Below are 14,906 nucleotides of genomic sequence, written 5' to 3' on the forward strand. Positions count from 1 at the left end.
TCAAGTACAGTATTAAAAATGTATATATATATATATATATATATATATATATATATATATATATATATATATATATATATATATATATATATATATATATATATATATATATATATATATATATATATATAAACTCAATTGTTTCTACAGATGTACAGATTTCTATTGCTTGTATAGATATTTGCTGTGTCCCCCTGAAACCCAGCCTTCTGATTTTTAGCCTGTATTCATTTTCTCCATAAGAACCACCAAGTTAATTTCAGCCCAAAAACAAGACCAGATATGGACTAAACTAATAGGGTGGGTCTCAGAAGGATAATTGATTTGGTCATGTGAGTAAAAACTAAATAAATAAGAAAAGAAATTAATGATCTAATTTTTGAGTTGTTTTGTGCAAAACAACCCCGGTTTTGGGTTTAGCTCAATTAGCCCAAAAAAATTGGGTCAAAATTAGTAAACTCATATAATAGTGACTATTATATGAGTTTACTAATTTTGCATAAGCAGGTTGTTCTGTGGGTTATTTATCTTGACTCAACTTTTGAAAACAAATGACAAACAAATGAATTTTGGACTCAATTTGTGTTATTTTTGGCCCAACAGAATTGAACCAAAATTGGTAGTTGGTGACTTTTTTTTCGAAACCCATTAAAAAAAGAAAGTTTTGTTGTGGGTTACATTTGACCTTTGGAATCATATACATAACCCAAAAACCTGCGTGTTTTATTTTGATCCCAAATGTATTGATGTTACCGTTAAAAAAAAATCAAGCTTTTATTACTGAATTGTGTAAATATCTATGATGAAGTTTTGTGATCTGTATATTTTGCATTATATTTTTGTATGCGTTTAATTGTTTTTTTTTATGTTTGAAATTACAAAAAGAATATGCTTTACCTTATCACCCTGGAAATAATATTAAGACAGGAGTGCAACAGAATAAAGGGGAAAGTGATGAAAATACCTGTAAGAGCATTTACAATATCAGCCAACAACAGCTGGAAAAGGCACAAAGAATATAACCGCTAACCTTGGGATGGAACCAGCAAGCTTCCAATGAAGAACCAATTTCAATGTGTTCTCTCCTACATCTCATGGCTTTCTATTTTGGGGAGGATGATGACGCCAGATGCTCGTGTGGCATCAGGCAGTGAAATAGAGGACTCATTTGACGCGGGAGGATGACAAGCTGCCAAAAAAGCAACGATTCAAGCCCTGAATTACGTTGCCACGTGCCATCACTTCTTCGAAATGATGAATTCATCTTGTGCAAATCTTCTCCTTTTACACTGCACAACTGAATTTACTTGCAATTCCTCTTCCTCCGAGAAGCAGGAAAGCGCGAGGATTCGCAACTAGATTGGCAGCAAGTGTTTTCTAAGTGATCAAGTGGTGTGAGGGAGGACTATTATTTTCAATTTTCTAGTGTTTCATGATACTGCCATGTACACGACCAATGAAAAATGCACTTCGCTACTCATAAAAAGTTCAGGGTGAACTGTAAACATTTTGTGAGTAGTGTTGTGCCTCGTCTCCAGAAAGGTTTGCGTTGGTCTCTTTGTGTCTCTGCAGAGGACAGCCGCCCCATCAACTTGAGAAATTGCATTCGCGTTCCAGTCAAGAGGTATCGAGGTCACCCCTGTTCGCTTTGTGGCCCGCGGGCCTCGACGACAGCCCGTTCTCCTCAAGGTCAGGAGCCCCCCTGCCTGCTGGGAGCCAGCCAAGGGCCCGGCAGCACAGCGGCCCCGCGACCGAGCGCTCGCGCAGAGAGGCCCGAAACGCTGGCGGCGGACACGCTGTCGTCCGATTGGCTGCCTCCCGACTCGGACTCTTCATGACTTAGCTGATTGGTTGAGAGCGCGGAAGCCAGGAAGGAGAAGGGCTTCCCTTGTGAGAAGAAATTCGGCGCCTCCTTTGCATCCCTTGCAACCTCCTCAAACTGCAGGAGCTTTTCTTCATCTTCACCCCCGTCTTCATCATCACCGTTGTCATCATCCTCCATGGAGTCCTGGAGACGCTTCATCGCACGGTAGCCTTCCACCACTTCCCACATCTCGTCTGGCTCCTCCTCGCTCTCCTCTTTTGGCCTGGGAAGCTTTTTGGAAGTACTCGGAATCGGCAGCACCTCTCCTCTCTCTGGCTCCTCCCCTTTGCCCTCTTTGCCGTTTTCTTCCAGATTCTCCACTTTTGGAGCCACTTCCTGTTTGTCCCTCCTCCGCTCTCTGCTCCTCTCCATCCCCGCATGGCTACTGTCCATTAGCAGGGCTTCTCTTGGTAAACTTCGAGACGCCCGTTTCCGAGAGCTCCGCCCTCTCTCAGGCTCCAAGTCGGGGCTCCACAAAGGTGAGCTGGCACCCGACCCCCGCCTTCTCCGCCTCCCTCTTCCTTTCTCGCGTATGTCCAAAGACTTGCTTCTCTTTTTCTGCTTGGAGCGGCGCCCCCTCTGCCTGCCGGGGTCTACTGCAGCCATACCCTGCTCCCTGGGCTGATGCAGGCGGGAGGGGGAGGCGATTCCGTGCTCACGGCCTGGACACACATTGCATGGGACATGTAGGTGGGGTGGAGGAGGAAATGGGGGGGGGGGGGGGAGAGAAGGAGTTCAGAGGTAATGATACATGTTTTGAAAAGCGTGCTGTACAATTAGATATGAGTGTGTGTTTTCACGCTTGACATCTGTATGCAACTGTGCTAGGTATCTTATCAAAGTAGAGAGAGGTGCCTTGACTTGCAACTTTCACTTGTTCCGTGACCGCACTTGTAACTGGAAACACTGGAAATATAATTCATCATCCCCCAATTTGAGATGTACATGCCATTACTTCATTATTAGCAAATTAAAAAGAAGTGTGTGCTTTCTGCCAGTGTATACAGTTGTATTCAGATAATAGACAAATCAGACAAAATAAACAAAAAGAAAACAATTGTTGTCAATTTATGGTGGAGTCAGGAGTCTTTCAAAGTATTTGTGTTATTGGAAGATTAGAGCAGTGATAGTTTGTGGCAAAAAGCAGCTGCTGATTTTGTTGCTGCTGAATTTAAAACATCATTTAAATTAATGGTCTGGTCACAGTATCAAATTTCTGATCATTGTTTATGTTTAGTGTCCAGGTAAACCAGACATTTTCTTTACAATACAATGTCAGGGCTCAGGTAACGACCACAGCTCATATTGTCTGTGTTCGGTATGCGACAAGCTGATGAGTCTTAATGTGTCCGAGCATATTGTGCAGAGTTCACAGTGGATTTATGAAAGTTCTAAGCTGCTATTATTCTGAACACAATTGTATGTGAGGACAAAGTGGTGAGCGAGCGGAGGAATGTAGAGAGACAGAAAATGGGAGAACTAACAGGAACCATTACCAACCGCGTATTCTCGGTCCGTCCAATCACATAGAAGCAGGGCTCGCCTAATTTGGTGTTGGTCATACAAAGAGACAAACTCGAGAGCTCCACTGAGAGAAAGAGAATGAGAAGGCGGAAGGAAGAAGAAAACATGTCAAAGCAAGAAAGGGGTTAAAAATGATGAGTATGGAGGAGTTAAAGGAAGGAAAACAGAATTAGACAGGATTTTAGGAAGAAATCATTGAACAAGGAGTTGCTTAGCACACTGAACGCCAGTGGGTCTCACCATAGTCGGGCACATATCCGTTTCCTCTCTTGAGGACCAGGTGGATGCGGTGACCTCCTCTGCGAATCTGCTCCACCGCCTGACTGTGCGTCATCCCTGCCGTGCTATCGCCATTGATCTCCACAAGTTGGTCGCTCACCTGAATGCCAAATAAGATTGTATGAATAAACAATTGTTCGCAAACACTCACGACCACTCCCACAGAGGCGCAGCCCTCCTCAGATATTCTACGTGATATTTTGAGTTAGTAATAAAATAATGGGATTTGTTTATTTCAATGTTGTCAGCAAGATGTGAGCAATATATTTACTCACACTTAACGCTTAAGATAACTAGCAATTAGAATTGAGAAAGTGATTAGCATTTAAGCAAGCGAATAGCGCGTTAGCTCATGCACGTTGCTGCGTAGAAACGTTTGCCAATCAAGTGGTCACCTGTATCTTGTGGCTCCGTGCGGCGGGCCCTCCCTCCATCAGTCCCAGAACGTAGAGGCCCATGTTGTACTCACTTCCCCCTCGGAGGCTGAACCCAAATCCTGAGGGGCCGCGATCCAAGTTGACGCTGTAATACCTGGAATCACGTTTAGGACGCGACCTCTGACCCTTCCTGCTTCTGTGTCCAAGGTCGTACTCGGTAGGTTCTGAAAGGCTGGTTGAGTCTGGAGGAGAAGAAAAAAAATTCCATGTCATAAAGCATCATCCACTTCATAAGGATGATTGAGAAAATACCATGAAAATAATGTTAAAAGATGTTGATAGTCATTTTTTTGTTATCAATTAATTCCATCATGCTGTTTTCCATAATGCCATTGAATTATTTAATGTTCTACAAATCACGACTGAAGAGTGTTTCTAAACTTTTGATTGGTACTGTATATTTGCTCATCTATCCATGCCGCTGATGTAGAGTATGGCGACAGGCAGGGCAACCACAGGGATACTTTACACATATAATCATTTTTAGAGACAATATTTCGAATACTCAATTTTTTATGTATAACTATTACCGTTATAACACATTTTGCCTCTTGGTGTGACTGATCAAGACATCACCTGTGCTCAAGACTTAGGTAACGACCAACCATGGCTCAACGGTTGGTCATTCACAAGCTGAGCTGTGACTAATTGTTACCTGAGCCGAGTGCATGTGATGCCATTTTCACTTGACGGCAAAATGTGTTTTTAAATGTATGAATATAATTTAGCTATCAAATACATGGATAAATACAGACCAAATATGAATTATTTAGCGTTAAATACAGTTTCTCTTTGAGTGCCCTTCCACTAGAAGGCAGGAGGTATAATTAACCCTTGTTTCCACCTGTTGCCATTTATACAAAAGAAATGTTTTCGACGGATCAATCAAGGCCGCGTTGTTGGCGAGCGGCCGTTGGGCTTACAAGTGCTGGGTCGGGGGATGACGGTGAGGCGTAATGTGTTTCCCGCCCGCCGGAGGATCTGCGCCAGCTCGCGGTGAGGCAGCGTCACCACCGAGCGTCCTTCCACGGCCTCCAGTCGGTCCCCGGGTCGGATCTGGCCGCTCCTGGCTGCCGGGCTACCTCGGCGCACCGTCACAAAACGGTGCGGCAGGAGAGATGTTGCTGGACAGGGAAGAAAAGACATTGGAATGTGAAAAAAACATTTTTGTTTCTTGACATTGTCAACACTGATAAAGCTGGCCTTCGCCTCATTGGAGGAAATTTGATTGCGTGGCCCCATTCCTTATATCCCTCAATGATATTATTGATCATTCGTATGGCAACTATAAATTCACTGCATCAAATGAGTTTAATTCTTTGTTGGAAACCATATAGAGCTAGGATCAAAATTGAAAAGTCAAAGTTGTATCGCTATACTTAATAAATTTAACGATACCGTTCACAGATCATTATTACTTCCCTTTATAACATACACAAAAACATATATTCTAAAATCAAGCTATAGAAAAGAGTATTGTGGAATTTTTAGGCTTCAGGCAAGAATAATAAAATAGCCTGGAAAACAAATAATGAAACTTCAAAGTCTTAAACAGAGCAGTCTGGTGGGCTGTAAGAGAGAGCTGGGACAAGTGAAAGAGGAGATTCTTAAGGCTATGGTATAAGAAGGGAGTCAAACATAAGACATTGATATACGTCTGTCTTGTTGAACTCACATATCTGTCAAGGTTGTCTCATTCTAACTACACAGAGAGTTCTCATGAATGTTAAATGAAAGGGTCTTTGTTCAAACAAAACAGGTGGTCACTCAACCACAAAATGTTATGCTGAATACTTTTTTTTCATTACAAGAGCTATGGAAATTCTAAATCAAGTTAAATATATAGAATCAACAAATCAATAATTGATTAAATACTTTGAAGTGTTGTGATGTACACTGGTTGAATTCTACACATCACAAACTTGTGGAATAGTTATGAAAATTATTTTAAAATGTGTGGTTCAATAAATTCATAAAGTAGAGTCCAGCTATATTATCAAAGGACAAAAGAGTATAAAATTGGAAAAACGGAAAGAATGTTGTTGGCCTGACAACAGTATCTAGGCATTTTTCCCTCACTCTCCAGGCCCGAATTCAGTTTCTTGTAATATTTTGCTATACGTCCTCTCAAAGGACATTGCTTATTTTGTTGCTTCATTCTGAAGGGATGCTCCAAACTGCAGCATCCTGAGTAAGCCGCTGCAGTCTGTGTTGGGAACAACAAATGGATTATGCTTTGTGTGCGATTACGGCCTCTATCCTCCATCAGCATGTGTGAGGGAAGAGTGGCGTGGGGCTTCATCACGTTACAGTGGACACCTTAATCAGTCCTTATTTGTGTGTCATGACAACATTCCAGATGAATTCACTGGTCTGTACACTTGAAGATACTTAGGACAGTGGGTATGTATAAATTCAAGGTATGCGAAATTTTAATAGGGCTTCTGCAGGAATCAGCAAATCTAATTTATTGCTTTTTAATGCCGTGACATGAACAGGACAGCTTTCTTTTCAAATTATGAGCAAATTAATTGTAACATAAAATAACTTGTTACTAAATTGTGTAAACCTTATGGATTTTTTTTTGCCACAGTTTATAACCAAGTTATGTTCTTGATGTAATTCTGCTGTCGGTCACTATTCGGTAGCACACTGTTTGAGAGAAGAGTAAAAAGCAAGAATTTCAGTCCAGCCATTTTTTTTTCTTCTGAAGATTATTGAGTGTCAAATCCACTTCAATTCTGCTTTTTATGCCCACATTTTTTTTTAACACATATGATGTCAGATACAAAGTGTTTTGAGCTACAGGCAGAATTATGGAACAAATTAGTCTTGCATCTTAAGGAACCACCATTATAGAGTATTTATTTGCTCACTCAGTGTTTCTCATTGACTGTAAGTACCCATCTCTAGGATAGGCATGTACAGTATAACCAACTCCCCTTGCTAGCTGCAGCTAGCCCCTGTCAGCCCTTCCCAGCAGCGTCCCGGTTTAACCTCCACAGCAGCATCAACTATTCATTCGATTCAGACATGAAGCTCTCCTAACACAATGGATAAATATAGACATTTGAAAGGCTTCCGCACGTATCTAAAGTGCCTTCATTTAATGTCATAGCTATGGAAAAAACGCGGGGCAACCGATACAACTTTTTCACGTTCCATATTCATCTTAGAGCCTTGATTACTGTTAGAAACCTATATCGATCTGATACAGCAGGGATGACAAAACATTTTTGCCCCGAGATCTACTTTTTCAGCGCCCAACCTCCAATGACATAGTCGACGCTGGTAATGTGTTGTCTCGCCGCACTTCTACAGAGTAAAAAAGTGAATCGTTCCTGGTGATAACATATTGCCGTGGTGTTCAATGTGTCACCTGTGGTCAACCGGTCGAACGCCTTGCTATTGTTGGCGGCCTGCATGACATCCCACCCAAAAAAAAAAATAAAACTCAGTCGAAAAATGAACACGTTCCACAAAAATACATTGTAGGTCCATTGAACTCTCAAAATGATCCTTAGGTGTGATTGAGAGTAGCTGTTTGTCTTTGTGTGACCTGCGATCGATTGGCTGGAAACAAGTTCAGTGTTTCCCCCGCCTACTGCCCGAAGACAGCTGGGAGAGGCACTACCATGCCAGTGAGCCTTGTGAGGATAAGCGGCTATAGAAAAGGGATGGATGGATTATTTTGCTGATATCGTAACAGATCGATATCAGGATCTAAATTCAGTGGCCATGAAACACATGTTCTTTCTGTGGCCCTAATCTGAGTGGCCCAGGCCCAAATGGCAATCAGGTCAAAGCGGACGCCAGGGCAGCTTTGCAAATAGTCTTCTTATCGCGCATAATGCAATATCAACCTCGGCCAAAGAACACATTCCAACCCGTGCACCCTCAGTAACAACACACTGGGACAGATGCACTGAGCCGCACACGCGCACAGAAGCATCCAAATTGACCATTTCCTGTCAAATTGTGTTTTCCCCTCGGGCATTCCATGGTGTGCTGTCCGTAAGAATCGCACCACAGCCAGCACAGCGACAACGTGCCGTCGTTCTCAGGAGAAGGAGCGCTGACCTGCATCAGCACCAGTACCAGCAGAAACACCCCCCCTGTAAAATCCACTCTGGGAAATCAGATCATCTCGTGCAGCCTGCTCACGCTAAGCACGCGGACGTCTGCTAGAGCAGATCGCAAGCAGCAGCTGTCCTATCTGTTAAATGCATCCTTTTACAGTTGTGAGTGCCCAGTCCATGACTGGAAGCTGGCATTACCTCACATTTTAAGTTGAGGGCAAACTCAGCCCTAGAACAGTGACAAGTATAGAAGTCAAAGATCCATTTTAACTGGACCGGCGGTGAATGAGGTAATCACAGAATCTGACAAAGTGACGATGTGGAAATGTTCACTTTTTCAATATCTGCATATCCTTTTGAGAGCCAGCCTTTTTATTTGTGCACACTGTAGTGAACAGTTGTTTTTGGTCTCTATCTTTTGACTCATTTGAGCAACTCTACAAAGTCTATGAATTGACGATGACTTTCTAGATCCATTATGTGTTACCAAGATAGCAGACTCAGGGTATGAGTAGGGAAAAAGAAGAACGGATCGTTTTGAAGAATGATCTATAAATTCCAATATCCCATTGCTATTGCTATTTTTAGTTTATGTTTTCTTTATGCTGATTGAATCATTTTTATGCATTGGCCGTCTTGGATTTGAGTTGTTAAGAGGTTGGAAAACAAAGGTTGATTGCACCATGAAATGGACACTGATTAGCTATCATTGTTTTGGACAATTTTAAGGTATCAAGGGCACAAGGAATATGTGAAAATCAAAGTGCAGGTGAGCATTGTTGGCAGATGACTGGTAATCTAAAAAAATACCCCAGTGGCACTTTCACTAAAGATAATGTGAAATGCAAAAAGTTTGCTTATCACAAAAGCAGCTCAAGTTTAGACTACCACATAAATGCAAAGCACCCACATAACGATAGCAACAAAGACACTTGCCATATAAAGCAACAAAACTAAATTTGAGAAGCGTTTTACCAAGAGTTTTACCAAGTCTGCAATGGACAGGATGGGTGATGTGGTATTTCAATGTTAATTTCCACAACATCTCTTTAAGCAAATAAATAACGGAAGTAACTCATTCCTTCCCAAAGACATGTTTACACATCTTTGTGTGTGTGTGTGTGTGTGTGTGTGTGTGTGTGTGTATTTTTTATGTATTAGGCTAAAAGTAGGTATGAAAATGGCTCGTATTGAATGAGTAATTTACAAATCTTATTACAGCACGATTTTTGACTCATTGGAGCTAACGTATTAAATCCTCAGCCGAGAACATCCTGCTCAGAGAACATCCATCCTTCCTCTGGTCTTTGCAATGATATTTGGTATTTGAGTGGGCTGCAATTAACTTTGCTGTTTTGCAAAGACAAAATGGACACAACAGTGAACACAAATAAACAGACCGGGTCTCGGGAGGATATAGCATCGGATATCTTAAAATAACACAAAGGCTTTTTGGTTACGGCCATGTGAGCATGCGGAGGCAACTTGCACATGGGACGCAGTCAACACGTATGGCTGAGCAAACTTCCGGCTGATGCACACAACACAATTCAAACAAAACACAGTAGCAAAGCGACACCTGCGAGCCCAACAAAAGGAAGAAGAAGCAAGCCAAGCAAAATCATTACGTTTGGACTCCTTGACAGTCCTCAAAGCCGACTGCAGTCTCTCCAGCATGGCTCTCAGAAGAGTCGGTCTTTCAAATATTACCAAACAAAAGTCCTCCGTGGCGTGGCATGCTGTTCTCCGAGAGCCTCGTGATCACATGAAACGCAGGCTGTCCGCCTGTGCACCACAGGAACGTTTCTCTTAAACAGCCAGCCAGCGACGTGGAGAGGGAAGGAGGGAGGGAGGGAGGGAGGGAGCGAGTGGGAGGGAAGCTGAGTTTTAATCTTTTGAGAAACCAGACCGGACATTTTTACTGCAGTGTAAAGAGGGAGGGAGAGATAGAGCAAGAAGGAGGGCTGTTGGAGAAAAGGTACCGTTGAGTGACAGGGACGACTTCATTCTGTGGCGTGACAGCAGAGAAATAAGGGGAAGCAAGTACACAACTAAGAGGGTGGTGATGTAGAGGCAGGTGCACCCAGAGCAACATCAATCTGGCCAGGAAACGATATTGGAAATGTGCATGAGCTGTTGGCTTGGGTCGTAAAGAAAATTGAAGTGCATCACGGTGGATCCGAGGGCAGCCAAGAAAAGACAAAAGGATGCCCAGACGGGCCAATGCATCACAGGGATGCGTCTCAAATGAGGTAAAATGTGAAGGCACTTCGGAGAGTATGTGAGATTTCAACAGGGTTCAGGTAAATCTAATTTGCAATGCTTTGCAATGCCATGTTAAGAACACTTTTCTTTGCAAACTATGAGAAAATTCTTTGGAACATCAAGCAACTTATTGCTGAATTGTGTTGTCAGAACTTTTTTACAAAACAATGGACGTGTCATTCCCAGTCATTTCATCAATTGCTTCCTCGCTGACCTGTAAAATTCTAGTGAAAAGACACAAGAGGAAAATCCAAAAGATTTGGTCTTTGCTGTCAATAATTTCCTCTGAATAAAGTTTAGACAATGTTTTGCATCGTATTTGATAAAGCCATTTCAAACAGCAATAGTATCTCACCTGCAGCCAGGCAAGATTCTAAGAACAGAGGTTTAGGGGGTGCTGAGTTCCAGACCAGGCAAATTCAATTTCATTATACATTTCAATGCAAATGTAGCCTTTTTGTCTCAGGGAGTTACATCGTAAAGCTTGCCAGTAGCAAACTGCCTTTAAAATGAGCATATGTCGATGACACAATTTCTAGCCTCACTCATGCCAATTCAAATAGAGTACATAGTTTGCATGAACACTTGTTGCGGTGGTTAGCTTGAAAGCATATGCTGAATAAACAAGTAGGCTACCAGAGGCAAAAAAAACACAAAACACCTCAAGAATTTTTTTGAACTGAGGAAGTTTAAAGCACATACATTGAATTATCGTCAAAAAGCGGAAGTATATGCAGTGCATGAGGTGCAGGTCTTATTTTTATCCAATCGGGGTCCCCATCCACACTTACTACACAAAATGTAACAGTGAACATGTGTGGGCCTCAAAAGGAAGGCCTGGTCTGCTGAGTGATGTGGAACAGAGCATATAAGGACACTCTTGAAGGCTGCACTGGATTTACCTTTAGCCTTTGTGTGCGCATTTATGGCGTCATTTAAGGCAGGCTGGCAAGAATATGCTTGAGTGTACTATATTTTGTGACGGATTGTTCCATAAAGGGACTGAAAGATTCTCACTCTATCTCAACCACATCATTTGGGGCACAATTTGTCTTAACTAGCTACTGTGAGTTCATTTAGCTATCAATGTTTACGGTACATATTAACACAGAATTGACGTTAAGTAATTTAAGACAGTATTTTATAGGCACAATGAATTTTTTTTTATGTCGGTATGGAAAAGTATATCACTGAGAAATTCTGTGATAGAGCAACTAATCCACAATACAAGTTGAATAAATAAATTTGCAATGCAAACTGTGACATAGCGAGGGAGAGCTAATATGCTGGCTTGGGTTCCTTTCTTGCTAACCTGTTAGCCTGCACTCCTGTGAGTCTTTCACCACTTTTGACAAATATGAGAGCATTTTTGAAAAGGCAAGGTTTCCAATTCCACCTGGAACTTAATTGCTCAGTTCTAGACTTCTCAAAAAGCAAGAAACATTCAACATTTATCAGCAAGGAGAAGTAACAGACCTTTGGAGTTCTCCAGATCCTGAGAAGCGATGACAAAGCCAAAACCCTCGCCTGCTCTTCTCTTCAACTCCACGTCGAATCCTCTCAGGGGTCGGGCCCTTTCGTCTTCTCTCATTTCCAGACCTGAATCGGGTTCTGTGACTCTACCACCGTCATCCTCCAAGCCTGTTCTGAGCCATTCTTTGGGTTCCATGGTCAGAGTGACCGGTATGGACTCCAAGAAGCTGGTGCTCTGGATCAGCGAGGATCCCGCTAGGACTGGGGACGGCGGTGTGCTGAATGATGTGCGGGGCACAGGTAAGGCATCGGTGAGGATGGCCGCGTTGTCAGAGCCACCGGGTGGGGGAGGTGGCCGGAGCAGAGGAGGGGGGAGTCTCCGAATGGATCCGGGCGAGACGGTGGGTTGATAGATGTCTGATGATGGGAAACAGTAAGAAAGTACAAACACTCAATACTGTTAAAAGTAGAGCTGCAAGGATTAATGGGTTCATTGACAACTAATACATGATCAAATTAATCAATAAACCTTTTTGATAATTGATTTACTGTTTCAAGGCATAGTTTAATTAATTGTCCAAATCTTCTGCCTTTCAACAGTAAAAACAGTACTGTACTGTACTTGTATTTTTTTGGTTTGAGTAGTCCAAATAAATTGGAAAAAAAAATACATTTTAGACTTTTTCCCCACTCATTTCCGTTGTTAGCTACCCCTTTGTCACTCATTTATAGAGCCAACTTCCCTACCAGCAGCCTCCTAAATAACATTTTTCAATATCATTGTTCACCTAAGACTTATACTTAATCTAACTTCTGCGTATGCATACCACATCATAGCCCTCATAACATGCAGAAGTGATTTACACATCATAAATTGAATATGTGTATATTTAAAACCTCTCTCTCTCTCTCTCTATATATATATATATATATATATATATATATATATATATATATATATATATATATATATATATATATATATATATGCAAACTAGGTGGCATTATCATGTTTTACATTATATTTAATAATAATAATAACAGATCTGTCCAAGCCATTAAATTTTAACTGCTTCAACAAACATTATTGGCGATGGTTTCATTTTTTTTTTCTTTACATTTGTCTACATTTTATCTGTAACATACACTACAAGTAAAATGCAAGGTATTGTTTGAGTTTGAGTATTTCCTGGCTAAGAGCCAATCATAGTTAAATTGTCACTTTGGGGTGTGCCCATTGGTAACTGTAATGACATCCCCTCTCTCTTTCTTCCTGTGCCAGAAAGGCATCCCAGAATGTTTAAGCAAAATAATACAAAGAATAACGTAACAATTCATTCCAAATAAGTTCACCAATTTATAAATCACTAATTGTTCATTCTCATGGGCTTTCCTACCAGACACGTGATTGGCTCCTGGCTCCTGCTGTCATTGATCAATGTCGCACCAAGACCCAATCACGTGTCTTGTAGGAGTACCCGAGGGCTCATTTACAGATCAAGTGTAAAATCTGCTTCATTGTTATAATGTTTGGTCAGCTATGGACTCCACTCTAGGTCGAGTTCCGCAGGCCGTTCATCCAAGGGTATTTCTGGCCCGCCGTGTTCCCCGCTACGGCCAAGGTAAGGACAAAGAAAGGGATAAAGTTTTAATAATTAAAGATTTAAGCAAATATGTGTACTGCTGTAATCTTTATCTCAAATATGTCAAGTATAAATATCTTTCACACGTAAAAAATTCTGGGGCGGCTCGGTGGAGCAGCGGTTCAAGGAACTGAGCTCAAATCCACTTTGCTCGAGCCTTCCTGTGTGGAGTTTGCATGTTCTCCCCGGGCCCGTGTGGGTTCTCTTCGGGCACTCCAGCTTCCTCCCACACTCCACAAACAGGTATATTGGACATATAGTACTAAATTGTTCTTTTTGTGATGAGGTGCAGGAACGGTTGATTCATCGACAAATTGACAAAATAATCAAGATTGATTCATTATTAAAACCTTCGGTTGCAGCTCTATTTGAAAAAGTTTTTACCTCCTCTGTAAACCAATAGAGTGACTTCTCCTTGTTTGGTGTGCTCCTGAAGAACTGTTTGCACCTGGGAAAACAAAACTGTGCAGTTAGCAGATGCAACAAAAGAACTCACAACTCTTTTTATGGATGGAACCAGGAACTTTCCAAGAAGGTAAATAGAGTGACACAAAACCTTCATGAGGAGAGACTGCGTATGCATGCATCATTCTTTTTCAGACCATCCACAGTAAGGGTTTCATGAAATAAAATTTGGGGGAAAATGAACATCACGCTCAGAATTGTGTTAACAAGTCTCAGTAAAAAGCTACATTTCGCCATGGCTTTGCTTTTGTGTACTATCATCTCTCTTCTACCCAATCCAACTATTTGCTAGCTAAGCTCCTGTCACTGACGGCCAACATCCTTTTGCACACTGTGATCAATTTCTCATTTATTTATACTGCATCATATAAAAACTGCAATCATACATACATCTATTAATTCATCAAGATTTTAAACTTTTTATTGATTTTTTTTTACTGTTACTGCTTGTATTATGTGTGTGTGCAAGATAGGTATACTGTATGTGAGCATTTTCTCTCCTGAACCCATGAAGGCAAATGGTATGATAAACAATGACTCTTTGGCTATATTGTTTGCTCACTGTGGTGTGAAATGCGTGATATAATGTAATAGTTTGATTGTGGTTGAATTTAAGAGTGAAACATTCTTAATTTGAGACAGATCCTTTTAAATTTTGCTTCAAGATCAGTTGTGCTTTTATTCTCTTAACTATACGATTAACACAACGTCAAGCGCTCCAAGATACTGCATGTGATGGTGAAAAAAAATTCCCGGAAATCAAAATTCAAAAACAGTATATCGAAATTTCCCAAAGGTGAGATGGTGGCTTAGGAGTGACAAGGGTTGCCTATTGCCACCCCTGGCCACCGAGTAGCAATGCCCCTGGTGATTACAA

The 14,906-nt window shown here is 41.5% G+C and overlaps 1 protein-coding gene across 1 annotated transcript in view; it reads right to left on the bottom strand.

The window, feature by feature from the left end:
* Positions 1-142: 142 nt before the first annotated feature.
* The window catches only part of magixb (MAGI family member, X-linked b), a 60,679-nt gene continuing 45,915 nt past the window's right edge, over positions 143-14,906 (bottom strand). The window contains 7 exon segments of the mRNA XM_088407775.1: positions 143-1,699; positions 1,701-2,526; positions 3,629-3,767; positions 4,063-4,286; positions 5,028-5,228; positions 11,925-12,338; positions 13,949-14,012. Of these exon segments, the coding sequence (XP_088263901.1) occupies positions 1,618-1,699; positions 1,701-2,526; positions 3,629-3,767; positions 4,063-4,286; positions 5,028-5,228; positions 11,925-12,338; positions 13,949-14,012 (1,950 nt within the window). The 3' untranslated portion in view covers positions 143-1,617.

The sequence above is a fragment of the Hippichthys cyanospilos genome, chromosome 2, assembly GCF_059441005.1.
Source record: "Hippichthys cyanospilos isolate Australia breed blue-spotted pipefish chromosome 2, RoL_Hcya_1.0, whole genome shotgun sequence".
NCBI lineage: Eukaryota > Metazoa > Chordata > Actinopteri > Syngnathiformes > Syngnathidae > Hippichthys > Hippichthys cyanospilos.